The sequence below is a fragment of the Andrographis paniculata genome, unplaced genomic scaffold (assembly GCF_009805555.1).
Source record: "Andrographis paniculata isolate CXL003 unplaced genomic scaffold, ASM980555v1 Contig82END, whole genome shotgun sequence".
Classification (NCBI taxonomy): Eukaryota; Viridiplantae; Streptophyta; class Magnoliopsida; order Lamiales; family Acanthaceae; genus Andrographis; species Andrographis paniculata.
The window spans coordinates 2,066,537-2,089,155 of record NW_026137620.1 but is presented as its reverse complement, the minus strand read 5'-3'; the positions used below and the strand labels follow the sequence as shown (position 1 = coordinate 2,089,155).

The following is a 22,619-nucleotide window of genomic DNA, read 5'->3' as shown; positions in this document are numbered from 1 at the left end:
AGTGAATTTAAAGGAAAATTATTTTTTTATATTTCTATTGTACTATTAGCTATGATATTCTACTCCTTCCGTCCGCCACATATGACTCTTATTTTTTTTATTATTCATAACAAATAATTTTATTATATTTTTAGTAAATTTATTTATTTTAAAGATAAATAACAAATATAGATCACTTTATTTCTAACCTACATAAAAAGGCATATTCAAAACCCTTTTATTTATACTTTTTTATTCAATAAATAAATCTTTTTTTATCTATATTTAAAATTCTTTATTTTTTATAAAATTAATTTTAACTTAATTATAAATAAATAAATATATATTTTTTCATTTATTTGTATTATATAAAAATCAGTAGCATGTTGATTTTCTTAATTAGCTCAAATAAAAAAAACATACAACATATGTCTTTATTTCATATAGCATATGCTATCTGAAATAAAAGTATATGTTGTCAATTCATATTTATAACGTATATTATAAAAGTATGTTATGTGTTGAAATCAATTATTGCATGTGTTATATTAAATTATATTATGTGTTGTATTTTATTATATTAATATGAATAATGATAGTATGTAATAATATCGTGTGTATACGTTAATATAAGATGTGCTACTGAACTTTAATTTAAAAATTTAGTACAACATCAACGCCATAATATATACTTAAAATTCTTAACATATCCCGCTTCCGGCTCAACTTGAAATATACTTTTTACTATTTTATTATGTTATACTCAAATGTATCTCTTTTATATTTTAGTATTAATACCAAAATATCATTTAATTTTATTTAAATTACAAACATATCATTCATTACATATATAATTAATTTATATATAAAGTGAAAAGATAAAAATATCAAAATTTTTACAAATTTCCATTAACCAATAAAATTCTATTACTTCTATCTTTTAATTTACTGTGAAATCTCAAAAAAGTAGTTTCAAGTGAGACAGAAGAAATATATGACATATACCAGCAAACCATATCTCCATCTTATTTTTATCTCAAAAAATCCTAACTCTATCCCAAAGACTGTTTGTTATCCTACCAAACACTAACTCCATTCAAAATAATTTTACAAATTATTCAAATATATAATCCATCCATCCGTACTAATTCAAAGTATTTTTTCAATTATTTTTATCTGTCTCATTTAAATATCTATTTTTAAAAATAAAAATAAATTAATACCAAAATATTTTTAACTTTTACATAAATTACAAATATACATTATATATACAATTAATTTATTCATAAATTATAAATGACAAAAAGTTCAAATCATCAAATATAAAAAAAATATATTAATGGGCTGTTTAATTTACAGACTTTTTTTTTTTTTCTCAAATAGGATTGAGATTTGTTTTGCATAAAAATTTATATATGATAGGATTTATTGCATTTAGGATTTGAAATCTTGTTATATATTTGGTCGGTAAAATTATTCAATAATTATATTTCTCAAATCTAGTTTATTTTGCAGATTAATTGAAGAATTTAGATTTTTTATATTTTAAATGACATAATTGTTCTCTCCAAGTTTTATTTATTGTGAAATTTATTTATTTTTTTTACCAATTTAGGTGTGTTCTAAAAAATTGTATAAATTGATTAATATTAAAAAATATAATATATACAGATTTATACAAAATATATAGTATATAATCTATACACTAAAAAATATAATAATTCGATATAAAATATTATTTTTGTACTATCGACACTTTTTTTCATATCTAATATAAAAATATATCAAACAAAATACAAACTAACACACCAATCAAATAATCTTAAAATTATTCATTTATTTAAAATATCATTGTTAATATAATTAAATATAAATAAAATTAATAATTATAAATAAATATATATATATTTGTAGTAATATTTTTAAATAAAATATTATATTTTTATAGAATCAACCAAATATAATCTAAATATATAAATATATAATACTCCCTTAGTCTCAATATAATAGTCTTGTTTATTATTTTTGTTCATTCCAAAACAATAGTCTTATTTCTATAAATAACTGTATCACTGTAAAACTACCCTTACTTTTTCATTTTTATTACACAATTGCCACTACTTTTTGCACTAATACACTCACAACGGCAAAAAAATCTTTTATCTATAATTTTTACCCACTACCAATATAATATTAATATTTCTTAAATTCCGTGCTCAACCCAATTGAAACTATAATTTTGGGACAGAAGGAATATTAAAAAAAAAAAAGAAAAAAATAGAATTTTTTTTTGTTGGATAGAATGATATAAAGGTAAAAATAGAAATACAATTGAGATTGAAATTTAAAAGTAATAAAGTACTTTACTAATAAAAAATTCTTCATTTGCAGAATTCTAAAATTTTAATTACTTTAAATTCAGTTATCTATTTTGTAACAAAAAATATATATATTAGAATTTTAAAATCTAAATTCAATGAAATCATACCAAGTTCACAAACCAACGAGAACTTAATATTGAAATTTATAGATATAAGGATTAGTTCTTTGTCTTTAAAAAATTAAATTAACATAATTCATCATGTACAATTTCCAATAAAATATACATATATATATTTTCATAAAACATTATCAAAAATTTAAATACTTTATTTCAAACTACAAATCGAACAAATCCAAAAAATTAATAAAACACAATTATTATTATTAGTATTGAATGAAAAAAAAATATATATATATATAAAAATAACAATTAATATGGTAGTAAAAAAATAAATTATATTAAAATATTCTAAAAAATTAGTTTTGTGCAATATGAATCGTACAATTTTCGAATATATAAGCTATTATTAATAAATCTATATAAAAATAAAAAGAGAAAAAAAATTAATTAAAAAAAATCAAAACTTTTATAAAAAAATAAAAATATTGAAACACCTAACGTTCTCACGTCTTAATATATAAATAAAGTTGGTTGCTAATATATAAATAAGTTGCGACTACCATGCTGAATGTCTAATATTTAACACTACAATGATATCACACTTAGAGCGGTCAAATGAACCAAGCCGTTCATGAACTCAGTTCAGTTTAGCTCGATTCGGTTCGATTAAAGCTCGTTCGCAAACGTTAACGAGCCGATCCGAACAACATAAACAGACTTGTTTGATTAACGAAGCCCGAGCTTTATTCGCGAACGTTCGTTAAAATAATATATTTATTATAAATATTATATATATATCTAAAATTATAATTTATAAATAAATAAATAAATATCAATTTAAAATAAATAAAAATAAAAATTTTAAATTTTCTTTTAATTTATATATAAATTAAAAAAAGTGAGACAAACAAGCTCGAGCGAGCTTAATCGAGTCTAAACGAGCTGAATACAAACACGAGCTCAAATAATAAAAATCCTCAACAAGCCAAGCTCGAGAGTTTAACGAACAAACACGAGCCTCATTCGCGAACGTTAACGAATGAATACAAACACTTAAAATTTGGCTTGGCTCCGCTCATTAAGAATCAATATGAACGGATATCATACGGAATTACAAGAGAATGATATATGATTTGTATCAATATAATATAAATCTAACAAATAATTTAATACTCCATCCGTCCCAATACAATAGTCTTGTTTACCATTTTTGTCCGTCCCAAAACAATAGTCTTATTTCCATAAATAACCATATCACCGTAAAACTATCCATATTTTTTCATTTTTATTACACAATTGCCACTACTTTTTACACTAATATACAAGGGCAAAAAAGTCATTTATCTATACTTTTTACCAATTAACAATATAATATCAATATTCTTTAAATTCCGTGCTCAACCCAATTAAGACTATATTTATGGGAAGGAGGGAATATATGACAATAATTTATTAGCACATTCTACCAATATGATATTAATTAATTCTAATTAGTACCCTAATCTTTCCACAATAGATAAATTAGATTACATTCTATAATGAATTAAATAATTAGATTATATGCAATATAATTGCATGAATTTAAATACAAACACACTTACTATAAATTACATATCTTCTTATCCAACCAAATTAGTAAATACCAATAAACACTACTTACTTTAAAAAGAAAATTTTATCTTATTTTTTCCCTTCAATTCTTTCTTATAATTATATATGTCTCATGTTTAATCAACCAAATTTAACTTTTCTAATTTTATTCTACCTTTCAAAACTTGAGCATCATAATGTTTAATCATAAAAGTTTTTACACCATTCTATTTTTGGTTGCTATGTTCTTGTCGAACAACATTGTTTGTATCGATTCTCGGTTGTTAAATTCTTCCTACGACAATGGCTTCTCGCCCGCCGTGGCAACATGGTACGACAATCCCAAGGGAGGTGGAACCGGTATGCATTGTATATAGGGAATAAACCACGTTCCGACGTTTGAATTTAATTTCAATCATCGATTTTACATCTAATAATTTTAATTAAATTAATAATATCTAAATCAAATTTTGTAATTAGATTGAGCAATGCTGAACTCATAATTTTATCATGGGATCCTCTAAATTATACCATACCAATTTGACCATCCCTTACCGAGCCACTGTATTTCATTTTATTTATTTATTTATTTTATGACGTGGGAATCTGCTATTGTAATTTTACTCTTTTTTTATCGGATTTTTTTCTTTTATTTTTATTGTAGGGGGAGCGTGTGGATTTGATGACAAGGACATGAATGCGCCTCCATTCAATGGCTTAACGGCAGCGGGCAATCAAAATTTGTTTAAATCGGGAAAAGGATGTGGGAGTTGTTATGAGGTATGGTTATTTTTAGGGCTTCGAACAAAGTATGTATGCATTGAGCCGTGTTGTGGTATTATCAAGTCGATGTATGAATTGTTGCAGGTGAAATGCACCGGAAATCCATTGTGTTCTGGAAATACAGTTACGGTAACAATTACAAATGAATGTCCCGGTGCTTGCAACGACGATCCTTTTCATTTCGACTTGAGTGGAAAAGCATTTGGATCATTAGCGAAAAATGGACAAGACGATAAGCTACGAAATTTGGGAAGACTTGACATTCAATTTCAAAGGTTTTTAAAGCAAAAACATTTCTTAAATTTTATTTTTATGCTTCATTAATCATATATACTTAGTGTTTGTAAATTACTAAAAAGGCAAAATTGCTCATACTCTATTTATAGTTTGTGCAATATTTTTTAAAATATAAAAGACATCCGTGTAAGTTTTAGAGGATTCTGTACAATATTTTTTGAAACTTTAGAGAGTCTATGCAGTTTCTAAATTACAAAGAAAGTGACACAAACTTTTTCGACACAGCTTAGTTATAAATAATTTTGTCTAACGAAACTTATTTTTAAGTTTGTCTTTATACAATCTATAAATCTATGTTTCTTTTTATTTTTCTTAAATAAAAACAAATCTAACTAGAAGGTTGAAAGTTATGAGTGTGATTAATTTCAATGTTTTTTTCGGTCACATTTAAAATTTTAATAAAATAAATTAGTTTTTTTCCATTATTATATGTTTATGATTAAAGTGTTATTAACATAAATATAATTTTCCCTCAAACATCTTGTTTTTTAGCCGTTTCTTCTCAATAGTAAAATCTTATATGTTGTTCCATCAATAAATTTTAACTTAGGATTTCATCTTCTCTGTTTGTATTTTTTGTTTTATGTTTCAATAATAGTTTCATACGATATTTTATGAAAAAAAAATTATTATTTTTTCTGTCCGTCAATTTTATATTAATGACGGACAAAAAAAAGTATATATATTTTTAAAAAATTACGAACATTGTATCATAATGAAATAGAAAAAACCGGAATTGCTAAAAGATCATATAATTTGAATTTTACAGAGTAGCTTGCCATTACAAAGTCGGCATAGAGATTACGATCGACAAAGGATCAAATCCATGGTACTTAGCTTTGGCAGTCGAATATGTTAACGGAGATGGAGACGTTGGTAGCATGCAGCTATTGCCTTCAAATTCCGGACCGATTTCAATGCAACAATCATTTGGGGATACATGGAAAGCCGATCTCCCGAGCGGCGCAAAAGGTCCTTACAGCATCAGATTATCGACGATCGAATCAGGGCAGACAATTCTTGTAAAAGATGCAATTCCAGCAAATTGGGCTCCTGGCCAACGATTTCTGTCATCGGATAATGTCAAGGCTTAGAAATCTGACATATATAGCTCAACGTTTCAAGAATGACACAGTGCATCAAAAGCTTTGGAATTTGGCAAATTTTTTTTTTTTGGTTGAAAATTATGATATTCTAATAATACCATTGCTGTATTGCTATGCAAACTTGTATGTCTGGATAATTAGTTATAGCTAGGGTTTCTATCATTTCAATTTTTTTTTTTTTTTAAGTAAAAGTATCAAATTATTTAGGGAGAGTTGGTATGTACCCTCTCTGTCACCCATGCTAAGTTTCAGTTTAGTACCCGTTATAAAAAAAATTGGTTTGAGCTCCTTTTACTTATTTAATTTAATATTGGTCACTATTTTATATTTCTTCTTCAATCGGCTTGTTATAGATTTGATGTACCTCTAAAATGTATTTAAAGACTCATAATGTTATTTTATATACTTCTAAGACATCCTTTTCTACTTATATGATATCCGTTCTGTTAGAAATTTTAAGGGAAAATAATGAAACTGTGTTATTGATCATCAAGATAAATGAGTTTATATATAGACAATACAAAACGGAATTGACAGACTCAAATATAAGTAATCTTATTTATGGATAAGACCAAATCTAAATATAAATCTACAAAATCTAAAATCGAATATCTAAAATATCTCAACATCCCCCTCAAATTCAAGTGGTATATCAAAAATCAACTTGAGTTTGATAAAAAAGTTGAATATGAACCCAAAAGATTTGATAAAAAAGTTGAATATGAACCCAAAAGACGCAAATACAAATAATAGTTGCTTGTCTACTGTTGCCGCCGCTGCTCTACCGTGTCAAAGCTAGAAACAATGTTTTCAACTGAATTAGAGTCGATAATAATAAAACTCACAACGGAGTTGAAAATGACATGACTCTCTACTTGAGCAAAAAATGACATGACTCTCTACTGGAATCGAAAATAATGGGAGTACTCTCCACAAAGTTGGAAATAACAAGACTCTCATTGCAATAAGAAGCATGACTTTAAGAAACGTAGCAGACGGGTTGCAAAATCGCAGGCAGATGCGCTGACATAACCTCAATCGTAGATTAAAAAGACTAGAAACCATGGTCAAAATCTCAAAATTGTAAAACCTCTGTGGTAATCCCAGGTTGAATGTACCCGGAGAAACGCGAGTTGGTAGACTATATTTACGGCATGATAAAAATAGGCTTTGATACCATATTAGAAATTTTAGGGGAAAATAATGAAATTGTGTTATTGATCATCAAGATAAATGGCCCATATATGGACAATATAAAACGAATTCGATAGACTCAAATCTAAGTAATCTTATCTATGAATAAAACTAAATATAAATATAAATTTAAAAAATCTAAAACCGAATATTTAAAAAATCTCAACACGTTCTACCTATGATTCTATGTACTCATATTCATTGCTCATATACTTCTATTTAAGTTTTATATATGTATGCCGTAATTGTACATTCTTAAATATTTCATAAACCTCTATTCATTCGATAGTAACCACCTTAATATATCAACATACTTACAAATAATAAATAGTTAAATGACCACAAAAATAGACATGTTCTCCAACATAATACATGTATTTTACAGAAATTCTATAGAAGATTATGATTTGTTGCAGTACGTATACGATGTCATGATAAACCTAAGTAGTTTATCAAAGGACACAATAGTTTAGTCTTCATATGATATCAAGAGGATGAGATATCACTTTTTCAATCTATAAATCCTAAATTAATTATATTCTAATATGTACACAACAACACATACAAATATATTTCATAGTTTTCATACCCATAGAATATGCAATAATACTTATTTAGTGTCATTAGATGAACTTGTAAAATAATTATAGAAACACGAAGAGTTATCGTACCAAAATATCACCATAACATATCTAAACTTGTTTTAGAATCAATTATAAAAATTTTGATGCTTCCAACAAGCTTGGAGAACTCTTCTTCAATCTTTCCAACTTAGAGAAGCAAAATAGGCCATTATAACACCATAATTGTTGAAGACAATTCCTGAAAAGGTAACCACAGATTTTGGCTGATGAATATCAACAGGCTACAAGATCAACTTAGTGCAATACCAACAGTTATTGCCAAGTGTGCCGGGAGCATCAATGTCCAATTTCACATGAATATTGTCCAGAAAGTCCTTACCAGCAGCAAAGGTGAGAATGCTATATAACAACAAAAGATAATGGGAATCAATATGAAGAATCACAATCATAGTTGTAGAAAAAATTTAATTCAATAGTTTTTTTATACAAATCAATGCCAGTGGACAATTCTCTATGAGTGAAAGCTCCCATGCAAATTCACCAAAAAGTTTACCTAATTTTTCTTCTATCATCGATTTGGGTATTTTAAACTAATTAAATCGATGTAAAAATCATGAAAATTATCGCTCTAAACTTAGACAATTATAAAAAAAACTTAACAAGACAACAAGTTGCATGTGCTAGTTGTTTGTTGTTCTCACCAAATATTAATCGTTATATATAAATCTATCCAACTCAAAATTGAATTAACTAAGACTAACTTTTATTGGCATACATAAAACATCAAATTCTTATATGTATTAAATAAACCGAACAAGCCTCAAATCCATGACACAATCTGTGCCGGCATTTCATCAGATAAGTATTGTAGCTACATGTTAATGGAACCTTATGTTGTTAAAAGAATTTCAAAAGACAAACAGTTAAAGTATCAAAATTTTCCCCCCTTCCTTACAATAAAAAACAAAACTTCATGTTAAATACATAACACAAAAACAAATCACTCCTTGTAAAAAAAATTAAAAGAAAACAAAGAATGAGACTACAAAAACACATTGGATTCCCATTATCTTGGCCCTTCTTCCGGTGTGGTTAGTTACCTTCATAAATACACATTGGATTCATATCAAGTACTTATTGACGAAATTTTCTACATAATTTACGTAGAGATTTCACCATACTTATAGGGCTTGTAGAGATGGGCCAATAAAAAAAATTCATCCACTCGGATATTTCTACCTTGTCCTCAGCCATTTTCTCCTGAATAGCTTTAATTTCAGACATGACAACCTTCATCTCAGCAAGTCCGTTGCGAAATTCCTTAGCGAACTGATGTATGCGAGGCTCTTGGTTCATATAAGCAAGCATTAGCATTCTAACTGTTTGAGGTAATTGAAAAGTAGAATGAAAAAAAAAAAAAAAAAAAAAGAAGAAGAAAAAGAATTATATTACATTCACTACCTGAAAAAATCATTTTTGTAAACAAAATTTTTTTGTCTCTAAATCTACTTTTTCCGTTACTAATGACATTAGAGACGGAATTAGTAATGAAATTACGTTAGCTACGTGAACTTTAGGGACGGAATTCCGTTACAAATATATTATTTTTTTGTAGTGATTATTATCAAACCCTACCAAAGCTTTCACAAGTATGCTCATAGAAACTGGACCTCAAGCTTTTCACTGATTGTTTTGTATGAAAAATGTATGCTTCCTCCTCCATACCACATGGTCTGTAGGAATCAATCATTAGATCGAACAACAACCTGCTACAGCTGCAAAAACTTCCTCTGCTCGTAAGACTTTGTTTAGTTTTTCCTAAGAATAACATTTCAATCTGGGAACACTTCAATATACAAGACATATATGACAGAAAATTTTAGTACCAAAGTAGAGATATTATATGTGAAAATACAAATAAATATTTTCTAAAGAAAATTGAGGAGCAATCATGAACTTTAATGTACACATAAGAAAATTGAAAAAAAAAAAAAAAAAGAAAATCAAGAAATCAGGAAGTTTAATCAACCCATACACATCCTAAGCAAAACATCGAGTTTGGAGTAACTCAATCAAATAGTTAGAACAATACTCAGTAAACAATGAATCCAATCGAGCTTGTTTCATGTCGGAAAAGAAACCCAACCCTAAATTGGCCTGCTTTAAAAAAAAATAAAAAATAATAATAATAATAATAATAATAATAATAATTTCTAACTGTTTGTACGAGCTTATGTCCAAAAAAAGCAGAAACACTTTTCTAAGTTAAAATTATTCTTTTATCCCTAATAATAATAATAATGAAAAATTGCAAAAGATGTCATATATGTAGATCAAATTATTATTTTCAAACATTTTTTTTTTCACTTTCGAAATTTAGGACATTATATGTACTTCGGACATTATTTTTGTCTTCCGGCGCTGGAAAAATGCACGTGACCGTCACGTGTACCTTCATGGCATGACCGGCGCATACGTGGACATCGCCGTTGCTGTATTGTCGTCCGCGTGGTAGTGGTGACGTGAAATTATTTTTCTTTCACTTTCGCAATTTAGGACATTATTATTTTTTGCCCTTCGGTTCCGAAAATACAATTTGTTCTAGGGTCATCGGATCGGTGACGTGGAATTATTTTTTAAAAAAAAAATTATATTTTTTTAAACTTTTAATTTGGCCCAATTGGACTAAATTGCAAATAAAAACATATTTGCAATTTGGACCAAATTGAAAAAAAAAAAACTAGAACAAAATATTTTACCGGCGCTAGAGGGCAAAAATAATACTCGAAGTATACATAATGTCTTAAATTGCGAAAGTAAAAAAAAAAAAAAATTCCAAGTTACCCGTCCGACGACCACGCGGATGACAACACAACAACGGCGAAGTCCACGTATGCGCCGGCCATGCCACGAAGGTGCACGTGACGGTCACGTGCTTTTTTCCGGCGAGAGGGTAAAAATAATGTTCGGAGTACACATAATATCCTAAATTACGAAAGTGGAAAAAAAATATTCGAAAATTATAATTGAACCTACAATCAATAGAATATTATAATATAATATAAACATATAGAGAGAGATTTATACAAAATATATAATATATAATCACTACATTAAAAAATATAATAATTTCAATAAAATATTATATTTTACACTACCAATGTTCTTTCTCATATCTAATATAAAAAAATATTTTAAACTAAAAATACAAAATTAATACATCAGTCAAATAAATTTAAATTATTGATTTATTTAAAATATTATTAGTATAATTAAATATAAATTGAATTGATGATTATAAATACATATATGTATTTGTAGTAGAACCAATAAAATAGAATTTAAATATAAATATATATACACATATAATATTAAAAAAAAGAAGAATTTCTTTTATTTTTTTTGTTGGATACAAGGGCACATTAATGGTAAAACATAAAATGCAATGAGAATGAGATTTTAAAGTAAAAGGTACCCTATTATTAAAAAATCTTTCATTTAGATTCATTAAAATTTTAAAATCCAAATTCTATGGAATCTCACCCAAGTATATAAACCAAACAACCCATTAAATGATAACAAAAAATAAAATAAAATAATTCATAAATGGAAAGTCAAATAAAAGATGACAATAATAATACTCTCTCCCTCTCATAACAAAGTATCCATTTTTCCATTTAAGTCCGTCCCATAACAAAGTATCCATTTCTTTATGAGTAACTGTATGTATTGTCTACCTAACATTACAAATACCCTTACAACTTACAGTATATTACACAAATGTCATTACCTTTGTATCACACATACTAATAAGGTTATTTTAATCATTTCTATTTTATTCCTACTATATCCCAATATAATACTAATATTTCTAAAACTACGTGTAAAAAGCAAATGGATATTAGTTCTGGGGACGGAGGGAGTAATAGTAATAATAATAATAATACTTGCCAAATAAGAGTTCCAATGCAACTGTATTTAATTCACTAACAAAAAAATAGTTGCATGCAATAAAAGCATCTTAAATGCATAATAATAATAATAATAATAATAATAATAATAATAATAATAATAATAATAATAATAAAATTCTTATAAATACACAGCTGATATTGAAATCTTCATCAAACAAAAAAAAAAAAAAAAAGAAAACTATGGATCCCTACAAAAAAGGTGTTCCATTGTTGGTATTGTTATTGGTATGTAATATTCTTACAGTAGTCTCCCCTTGTGGATTTCTTCTTAAGCGATACTATATTCATATCTTTAACCATATAGGGGATGTTACGGAAATAAGCGTGCATTGCAGCTCGAAAGACCACGACATCGGCACGCATATTGTGCGCCCACATGCCGACTTCAATTTCAGCGTCTGCAACCGTTTTTGGGCCGATAGCAAGTGGACTTGCGACATTGCATTGGTCCTTGTACCGCGGCTTCATGTTAAGATCGAAGCCTTCACGTCGAAGATGGCCGGGGATTTTGCGTGTGGGATGAAGCGGCAATGCTATTGGGATGTAAATGGCTATGGATTCTTCTTTGGGGAAGACCTTCGGAAAATGAAGAAGAAGTATGATTGGCCGTTGAATGGTACACTTTCTGATATCGGGGAGAAGAAGAAAATGTATGGTTTGTCGAGAGGGCCTTCCGATATAGGATTTTGATGATTAAAATTACCATCTTTTTTGTTTTTTCTTACTTCAATGAAATAAATGAGAGCAAAAATTCTTGTTTAGTTTTCTATTACTCTCCGTTCTATATATTTTGGGCGTATTACCGTATATACGAGAATTTAGGTAAAATTTAATTAGTAAGTAATTAAAAAATGTGTTAGTAAAAATAATTATTATTTAGTAAAAGTAATTATAGATTATGATTATGATAAGTAAATAATTTAATTAAGATTAAAACAATTATAAAATTTAAAATTTTAAATGTAATTAAAGTGAATAATCATATTTCAATAATAAAAAAAAGACTAATTATGTGGGACAGACGAAAATAAAAAATAGCGATAAATTATGTGGGAAGAGCTGGTATGTGTTTTTTGTTTGAAAGAGTTTTCGATTAATAAGTTTTGATAAAGTTTAAATTATTATTATTATTATTATTATTATTATTAAATTGAAGTATAGTTAATTATAAGTTTTTTTTTTTTTTATCTATTTATTTTATTTATATGACTATACTTAAAGAATAATTTGAAGTATATAATATGTAAAATTTTTTATTAATATCTATTTTATTAATACACATCATGCTAAATTTTAGTATAAATAGAGTGTTAAGTAAATAAATGTGTCAATACAAATTACATTAGCGTTAAATCATCATTAATACTCCTTCCTTCCGTCGTCCAAATCTATTCTCACTTTTCTTTTTTTGTTGTCATCCAAAATTCCCGTTTCCTTTTTTAGTAAAAAAATACCACTTTTCTTTACCAAAAAAAGTAAAAATTTTTATCCTTACATATTTTTCTTAAAATTCGTGTTCGGTCAAATAAGCACACAATTGGATGACGGAGAGAGCATAAATTAATATTGTTCAATACATAAATAACTTTTTGCATTCGTATATTAAAATCGTTAAATCGATCATCTCTTCCCTTTTTGCATAAATATCTTTTAAATATGGGTGAGAATTTTATTTTATTTTTTTATTTTTAAATATCTAGCCTTTGCGCCAAATACTCATTTGTTACGTAAGCTAATTATATATATTCAGCCCGTACTAATTAATTGATGGTTAATAGAAAATTCATCAAAATCATTTTTCAAAAGATATTAGTAGCATTGAAATTGAGAAATTTAATATTTGTTAATTATCGAATGAATTTATTCATCATTATTTTTCAATTGTGTAATTATAAGTTCGGACTCAATTGTAAATATTCCCTCCCTCCCTCCGTCCCACATAATTTGTTTCTATTTTCTATTTTCGTATGTCCCATATAATTTGTCCTTTCTATTTTTGGAAATATAATTATTTTAAATTTAAATGTTATAATTTTTTTAATTTTAATTAAACTATTTATTTATTTTACTCTTAATCTATAATTATTTTTACTAAATAATAATTATTTTTACCAATATACTTCTTAATTACTTACTAATTATACTTTACCTAAATTCTCGTGTCTACATTAATACACTCATATTACATGGGACGGAGGGAGTATAATCAATTATAGTGTGAGATTATAAATAAACACACGGTCATGGATATTGTCTCAGTAACAAATTGATACTTTTTAGTAAGAAATTATGATACTCCCTCTGTCCCGATGCAAGTTTATTGTTTACTTTTTGCACATATATTTTTTTAATATTAGTATTATAATAGGTTATAATGAAAAGGATAAAAATACCCCTATTAATATTGTGTAATATAAAAGTAATGGTATTTGTGTAATATTGTGTAAGTTGGAAGGGTATCTATTATGTTAGGTAGATAGTACAATTACTAAATTAGGAAATAATAACATTATTTTGGGACGAACAAAAATGAAAAATGACAATTTTTCAATGGGACATAAGGAGTATATAAAAAATGCATTAATTAATTAATAACTTACTATAATTAGTCAATCGAATACAAAACAACCGTGGCATTATTTCTCATTTCTCATGGGAGAATAATGAAGTAAGTTAAAGTAATCATCAATGGAAACAAAGTGTAAAATAGTATAAATCATAATATATGTTAAGTTGATCAAAAACTTCATCACCTATTTTTGGCATATTAACAAATCCACTTTTTGTTGATGCGGTCGTTATATACCAAAAACAACAATATTTGGCTCAGCTTGTGAAGTCCCATCAAATTGTCTTTTTGTCTTTCCTAAGATGGTGTATTTTCAAGGTAAAATAGACACTTTGAGTTTGTCCTATTGTGGTCAGAAGTGAATAGATATATACTATTCCTTATTTGTATCAAGGGAATTAATTGCATGTCAACTCCACACCTGTTGGTGGTGGACGACTTACAGCTCAGTATGTGGGAAGGACGATAGAGTAGTTGTTTTGAGAGGGTGTGTAGTGAGAGAAATATTGTATCAATCCTCTCAACTTCTTCCATTCTCATCTTCATGCTTTGAGTGAGTGATATACACTACATCTTGCCGGAGAGTTCGTCGGTCGACGGGAGATTGGAGTTCCGGTCAGAAGAATATTTAGAATCTGAGCAGCCCAGCTAGTTTTTAGTTGTCAGTACACATTTGTGACAATATATGTCTGTGGAGGGAATTTCCTAGGTAATCAGCTTGTAGTTTGGGTTGAAGGAGGTTTGGATGTTTTGTTCTTAATCAACACATATTAATGAATCTCTCTTGAATTGGTATCCACCGGATGTAGAATGGTTTATATCCGAACCGGGTAAATAAATAACTTGTCATTTATTGTTTTGGTCTCTGCATTTATTTCATTGACAAGTCGTCGTTATAACTGTGATATAATTACGCTTCGGGAATTGGCCATTGAATAGGTGTTCGAGAGTGATTTGGTGCAGCACCTTATTCTTCCCAACATTATATAAACTAAATTTTAAAGTAACTCCTATATTATGAACATGAACACCAAATTTTATTAACAAAAAATATATAAAAATTTACCTTTCAATTGGCAAAGGAGAAGATGTCGAAATGTGCAATATAGCAAGAAAATTAAAAGTGGAAAAAAGTGCAAAAGAGAAATTAGGATTTAAAAGGACAAATTAAAAAAAAAAAAAAAAAAAACAAAACAAACAAGATTGGAGACACCATTCTCAAATGCTACATATTTAGGGCGTGTTTGGCAATTAGCTGATAGCTGTTAGCTGATTCAATTAGTTAGTTTAACTAGCTGATTTGATTAGTTGTTTGTATTAAAATGTTTGGTAAAACAACTGTTTGATATTAGTTGTTTATACGTAAAATGACAATGATGATATTTCTATTTTATTTTTTTCTAATTTATTCAATTGTGTTCTTTTGAGTTTAGAATGTTTGAAATTTTTTGTTATTAATTAGTGAAAATTGTAAAAGTGTTATAAAATAGTACTCCCTCCGTCCATTAAAATTAGCCCATTTGGACTCAACACGAGAACTAAGAAAAATGAATATTTTATTGAAAAAGTGAAAGGTAGTTGATGGTATTTTTAAAAATTTAGTAAAATGTAAAGTAAATGAAGAGAGATAATATAATAAAGTTAGTGACATTTGTTATAAATAAGTGTTGAATGGAGGATTATAATAAAATGTTGATTTGTTGACTTTGTCAAAATTAGTAATGAGATAAATTTAGTAGACAGATTTAAAAGGAAAGTGAGAATAAATTTGGCGGACGGAGGAAATATTTATTTTTATTATAGTTAGATTTTAAAAAAATATTTTTTTATTGAAAAATATAAATAGTTTTTTCTATTGAAAATAATGTAAAATATAAAATAATAAATTTTTTGTGTATATATTTATTACGTTAATTATCGATTAGTTCATTATATTCATAATTTTCAATAAATTTAATTTATTTAATTTAGTTTTAGTATAAAATTTATATAATGTAATGTTAATATTAAAATAAATTAGTAATATTTATATTTTCTATTTTATGTTGATTTTAATAAATTTATATATTTTATAATTAAAATAATTTTTATATAAAAATTAATTATTTTAAATTTATAAAAGTAACTATAATATAATAAAATATTCTAATATAATTAATAAATAGTCAAAATATATTTGTATAAAATACTTTTTTAAGGGTATATAAGGAATAAAAAACTTTAAATTGAAAATGCTATTTCAAAATGCTGGGTAAGTTAGCTTTTTAGAAATAAGCTTTTTTGGTCCAAAAAGTTATTTAAATAATTAATTTACGAAACACCTTAATTAGTTGTTTCACTGGTCAAACAGCTAAAAGTTGTTCCATAAACTAAAAGTTTTTCAAAAAGCTCTTTGTCAAACACCCTTTTAGGGTGTGTTTGCCAATTAGCTGTTAGCTGATTCAATTAGCGGATTTGACTAGCTGATTCGATTAGCTGTTTGCATTAAAGTGTTTGGTAAAATAACGGTTTGATATTAGCTGTTTATACGTAAAATGACAATTAAAGACATTTTATATTTTATTTTTAAAATATTTAGTTGAGTTTTTTCGGTGGGTAGAATTTTTTATAATTTTATTATTAATTTTAAAAATTAGAGAAAATTTAGTAAGATATTTATTTTTATTATTTTAAAAATATTTTGAAAATAATTAATACAAGTTTATTAAAAAATATATTTTTTATTAGAAATAATATAAAATATATATAAGAGCAAAAATTATTAACATATATATTTTTATTAGATTAATTTTTAATTAATATATATTTACATTAAATTTATAATTTTAAATAAATCTATTAATTTTTAATAAAGATATTATGTGATAAAAAATACTATATAATAATTTAATAATATTAATATTTTTATATTATCTTTATTTTAAAAAATTAAAAAAAATTATAAATAAAATAATTGATATATAAAAAAATAGTTATTTTAAATTTATAAATATGAATTTATAAGTTATTAGAAGAAAATATATCTAAATAATTAATAAATAGTGTAATTAAAAAAATACATGAATATATGTGAAAGAATTAATTAATTTTAAGGGCAAATAAGGGATAAAAAAAATTAAAATGAAAAAGCTAATCTGAAACGTTGGTATATACAGCTTTTTCAAAATTAGTTTTTTTAACTCAGTAAGCTAATTGAAAAAGCTAATTTACCAAATACCAAAATTAGTTGATTTACTGATCAAACAACTAATTCTTCAATAAGCTAAAAGCTCTTGAAAAAGTTGTTTACCAAATACTCTCTTAAGCTTTCTAATATTAGCTTTTTTGTCTCGATCCGCTCTTTTAAACAACTAATTTACCAAATAGCTAGAAGTTGTCTGATAACCTAATAGCTATTCAATAAGTTGTTTGTCAAACGGGCTCATTGTTTATAATATTGTTTGGTTTTCAATTTTAAGTGGTCTTAGATTTGCCAAGTTCATTTTTATCCCGTATTTAATATATTCTGTTGTTCAAATTTTGGTTCATTTGGTGTTAAGTAATATTAGATTCATTTGTCTGTTGAGAGTTGTTATTAATCAATCTCTGCTTATATATATATATATATATATATTTGGATGACGGGGGATCCACAGCCGTTACCCGAAAGTGCGTACTGGGTAAACTTCAGGTCGAACCTAATATCCTGCAAATCAGGCTCAACGGGCAAGTCACACTAGGCAATCTCTGCTTATGTTTGTTTACAATTGAGATAAATGTTTTGTTATCTTTTATTATTTTATTTTTTTTATTTTATGAAATTTGTTATGTTTGTTAGATATATTTTTCTTAACATAAGTAGGTTCATTTCATTTTTATTGAAATAATATTTATCCATTTATTTAAAATACATAATATAAAAAAATCACTGATTTATATATTTAAACTTTAATTAATTACTTTTTATTTTTATTTTTTTATTAAATGACATTGACCAAAAAAAATATTGATGAAATTTCTTCTAATGCTTGTTTACAGTATAGATGAATATTTTGTGAATGCTTTGTTATCTTTTTGTTAATATTTTTTAATGAAACTCGTTATGTTAGTTAGATATACTCCTTTCCTTCTAATACAATAGTCTTGTTTACTATTTTTGTCGTTTTCAAAACAATAGTCTCATTTTCATAAATAATCATATCACTATAAAACTACCTTTACTTTTTCATTATTATTACACAATTACCACTACTTTTTACACTAATATACTCACAAGGGCAAAAAAAAAATTTACCAATATTTTTTACCCACTACCAATATAATATCAATATTTCCTAAATCTCGTGTTAAACACAACCCAAACTATAGTTTGAGACGAAGAGAGTAATACCTTGTCCTGTAAAATTGGTCCACCTTTCTTTTTTTTAGCCGTCCCACAAATTTGGACATATTTCCTAAGAAATTAATAATTAACAAATAATAATTTAAATCACATACTTCAATTTTTTTTTTTTTCTTTAGTGTTCATTTGGTCATACATTTGAAAGTTAAGCTTGAATTTTAAAATAATAAAATTTTATATTTTGATGTGATATAAATAAGTATTGATGTGATATTTTTATAAATATATTAAATTATTTTTAATATAATATAAAAAAATAAAAATATATTCCCTCCGTTCCGCATTATAGTGTATGCTTACTTTTGGTGAGAAATTTAAAAAATATATAATTATAATATTTTAATTGTAGTGAGTAGTTAAAAATAGTGTAAAATAATTATTTTTAGGGTGTGTTTGTTTGTAGGATTTTGTCAAAATTCTACTATTCATCCAAAATTTTCCCCCAAAAAATATCAAATCAAACACCTATTTTTTATTTTTTATATTATACTAAAAATCAATTTTACATTTAAAATATCACATCAACACCTATTTATATCACATCATACAACTATTCAAATTCAAAATTTTTACTATTCAAATCCCAATCCAAAATCCAAACCCCCAAACAAACACACCCTTAGTGTAAAAGTAATGATATGATAGTAAAATAGGGTATTCGAAACAAAAAAAAATGGGCTCCATAGTTACTAAAAGAAAATAAATGTATACGTTAACCGAAATTGATGAAAATTGAATGTATACATTAAGGTGGAACAAAGAGAATATTTGTTTTTATTTTTAATTTGAGATATTTTTTTTATATTAGGTATTAAAAGTGTGTTGACAATATAAAAAATAATTTTTTTGTTAAATTGTTAAATTTTGATAAGCTTGTAGAATATATAGAGCATGTTGATGTGTATATATTGAATATATTTTTTAAGAATATTAATCATAAAACATATCAAATATTTTTTATTAGGGTGTTTGATTTTATATTTTGTATTAGAATTTATATTTTATCTTTCAAAAAATAAAAGTTGCATACTTTTTAGTGTTTAGAATTATTATTCTTATTATTATCATTTGTTATTGAGAATTGTAAAAATATTATATTAAAATATTTAATTGAATTATTTTGTAAGAAAAAATAATGTAATACTCCCTCGTCGAGTAAATTTGACCCAGTTCTTTTACATATTTACAAAAAAATGAGATTAATTTTACGGATGAAGAGAATATTATTAACATCTGTGATTAAAAATTTGTGAGGATAAACAAATTCATAACACATCTATGGTATTTATCATTATCAATAATTAAAATTTAGTTTTAACTTTTATTTTTTGTATTTATTTTTGGAATAATTTTATATAAAATATTAGTAAGATAAAAAAAATTTTATAGTCACGTTATGTTTTATGTTAATTATATTTAGATTAATAAAATTATTTATATTTAGAAAATAGCAAGAACGAGTGTAAGCAAGGAAACACTTACTAAGACAGATGAGCAAGAAATGAGGAGGATTGGGCGCCGACAACATTCCTTATTTATTTATATTTACATTAGAGGTGCTGAAAACATATCTATATTTTTGTTTATTTTTTATAACCGAATGTGGCGCCTATATTTTTATTTTTTAAAATAATAGACGCTTATGTTTTATTAAAAAGGATGAAAATTAGACATATAAGGCATCTCCAACCTTCCATTCTATTTTTTTTTTTTGCAGTTGCTACAGTAAAAATGCTCAATTTTTACTCTAAAAGGTATATTCCTATATATTCATCTTTTATATTATTTTATATAACTTTTCATATTTATAAATTACCTTTCAATTTTAATATATTTTTACATTAGATCCATACACATATAATTTATAAATTATTTAAAAATTACATATATAATTAATAACTATTACAAATAAAATAATTCTAAATAAATAATTAAATACTATCACTTTTAAAAAAATAAAAATTATATCACTTTTCAAACAGTAAAATTATATATCAATTTAAAAAATAAAAATATATATTATTTTCCAAAATCTAAAATTATATCACTTTTAAAAAATAAAATTATACATTATTTTTTTAAAAAAATAAAATTACATACAATTTTTTAAAATATAAAATTATATATCATCTACTAAAACATTAAAATTATATAATACACCAAAAAAATACCAAAAATATAAAAAACACCACAAAAATTTCACTCCAAAAATGGAGCATATTCCTGCAAAAATGGGAGGGGGGGGGGGAGGAATTTGGGGGTGGGTTGGAGTCCCTCCCGCGGTGGGTTGGAGTAACTCTAAAATGCCATGAAGAAAAAAATAAATGGAAAATTAAATAAAAATTGACAATAATAATAATAATAATACTTCGGTCCTAAGAAAAGAGTAACATGTGATTTTTGCACGTAGATTTTAAATATTAGTATAATATTGAGTTGTAGTGAAATAGAAAAATTAAAAATACTCCTATTAGTAATTGTGTAATAAAAAAATAATAACATTTGTGCAATATATTGAAAATTGTAAATGTATTTATTATGTTAGGTAGGTAGTAGAATTACTAAATTACTAAATAGTATTCTCGTTTTGGAACGAACAAAAATAGAAATGAGCGCCTGTTATGGAACAGAGGAGGGAGTAATAATAATAATAATTCTTGCCAAAAAGAGTTCCAATGCAACCGTATTTAATTCACCTAACAAAAAAATAATTACATGCAATAAAAATGTCTTAAATGCATAACCAAAAAAAAAAAAAAAAAAAAAAAAAAAGAAAAAAGAAAAAGTCCCTATAAATACACAAAGCTGATATTAAAATCTTCATCAAACAAAAACAATAAGAAAAGAGTAGAGTATGGATACATACAAAAAAGGTGTTCCATTGTTGGTGTTGTTGGTATGCAATATTTTTACAGTAGTCTCACCTTGTGGATTTCTTAGCAAGCGATTCGTAGTCCACATCGTAAACCATGTATCGACCCAAGAGTCGATAAGCGTGCATTGCAACTCGCCGGATCACGACATCGGCACGCATACTGTGCTCCCGAATGACGACTTCAATTTCAGCTTCTGCACCCGTTTTCTGGGCACCTACTGGTATTGCGATATTGCACGGGTCGATGCACCTGGACTTCATGTTAAGATCGAAGCCTTCACGCCCAAGTTCAACGGGCAATATTTGTGTGGGAAGTCGAGCCGTCAATGCTATTGGGCCGTAAATCCCGATGGAATCTTCTTTGGGAAAGACCTTCAGAAGATGGAGAAGAAGTATGATTGGCCATTGAATCATACACTTTCTACTGTCGACAAGAAGTTGGAGAAGAAGAAGTATAGTTTGTCAAGAGGGCCTTTCGAGATAGGGTTGTGATGATTATGAAATTTGATCTTTATTATTGTTGTTATTATTATTGTTATTATTATTATTTTCAATGAAGTAAATTAAGTTTGAGTGTGAAAGCAATTTTATATTTTTCTATTTTTTAGTTTTCTATTGGGTGTTTCTGTTTGAAATGTGTTGTATTAATATGTTTTGATTTTTGATTTTTGATTTTTGATTTTTTTTTATTTTTATTTTTTATTTATGCTTGATTGAGAATAAGTAAAGTGTTATTATACATTCAAGATCGACAAACCTTATATTACAAGAAACATACAAATCAAGCAAAGAACTTAAATGATTTTTTATATTACGAAAGCAACTAGCTCGGATTCAGGTTATC

General features: G+C 25.9%; 3 protein-coding genes across 3 annotated transcripts; all 3 read left to right on the top strand.

Moving 5' to 3' along the window:
- The first annotated feature begins 4,254 nt into the window (after nucleotides 1–4,254).
- Nucleotides 4,255–6,186, top strand: LOC127241237 (putative expansin-B2). Its single transcript, XM_051260168.1, has 4 exons — nucleotides 4,255–4,372; nucleotides 4,677–4,792; nucleotides 4,880–5,070; nucleotides 5,862–6,186. The coding sequence occupies exons 1-4, from the start codon at nucleotides 4,255–4,257 to the stop codon at nucleotides 6,184–6,186; spliced, it is 750 nt and encodes a 249-aa protein (XP_051116125.1).
- A 5,944-nt stretch (nucleotides 6,187–12,130) lies between these two features.
- Nucleotides 12,131–12,640, top strand: LOC127241236 (uncharacterized). The gene is made up of 2 exons (XM_051260167.1): nucleotides 12,131–12,149; nucleotides 12,255–12,640. Exons 1-2 carry the CDS (start codon nucleotides 12,131–12,133, stop codon nucleotides 12,638–12,640), a joined length of 405 nt encoding a protein of 134 aa, XP_051116124.1.
- Nucleotides 12,641–21,754: 9,114 nt separating this feature from the next.
- On the top strand, nucleotides 21,755–22,267 carry LOC127241235 (self-incompatibility protein S1-like). The gene has a single exon (XM_051260166.1). It carries the CDS (start codon nucleotides 21,755–21,757, stop codon nucleotides 22,265–22,267), a length of 513 nt encoding a protein of 170 aa, XP_051116123.1.
- Nucleotides 22,268–22,619: the final 352 nt, after the last annotated feature.

What these genes read in the sequence shown, in the direction of transcription:
- LOC127241237 (XM_051260168.1), top strand. Translation starts at nt 4,255, where the DNA reads ATGTTCTTGTCGAACAACATTGTTTGTATCGATTCTCGGTTGTTAAAT. An exon ending in GATGTGGGAGTTGTTATGAG is followed by an intron (nt 4,793 to 4,879) that starts GTATGGTTATTT and finishes GAATTGTTGCAG; the next exon opens with GTGAAATGCACCGGAAATCC. An exon ending in CTTGACATTCAATTTCAAAG is followed by an intron (nt 5,071 to 5,861) that starts GTTTTTAAAGCA and finishes TGAATTTTACAG; the next exon opens with AGTAGCTTGCCATTACAAAG.
- LOC127241235 (XM_051260166.1), top strand. Translation starts at nt 21,755, where the DNA reads ATGGATACATACAAAAAAGGTGTTCCATTGTTGGTGTTGTTGGTATGC.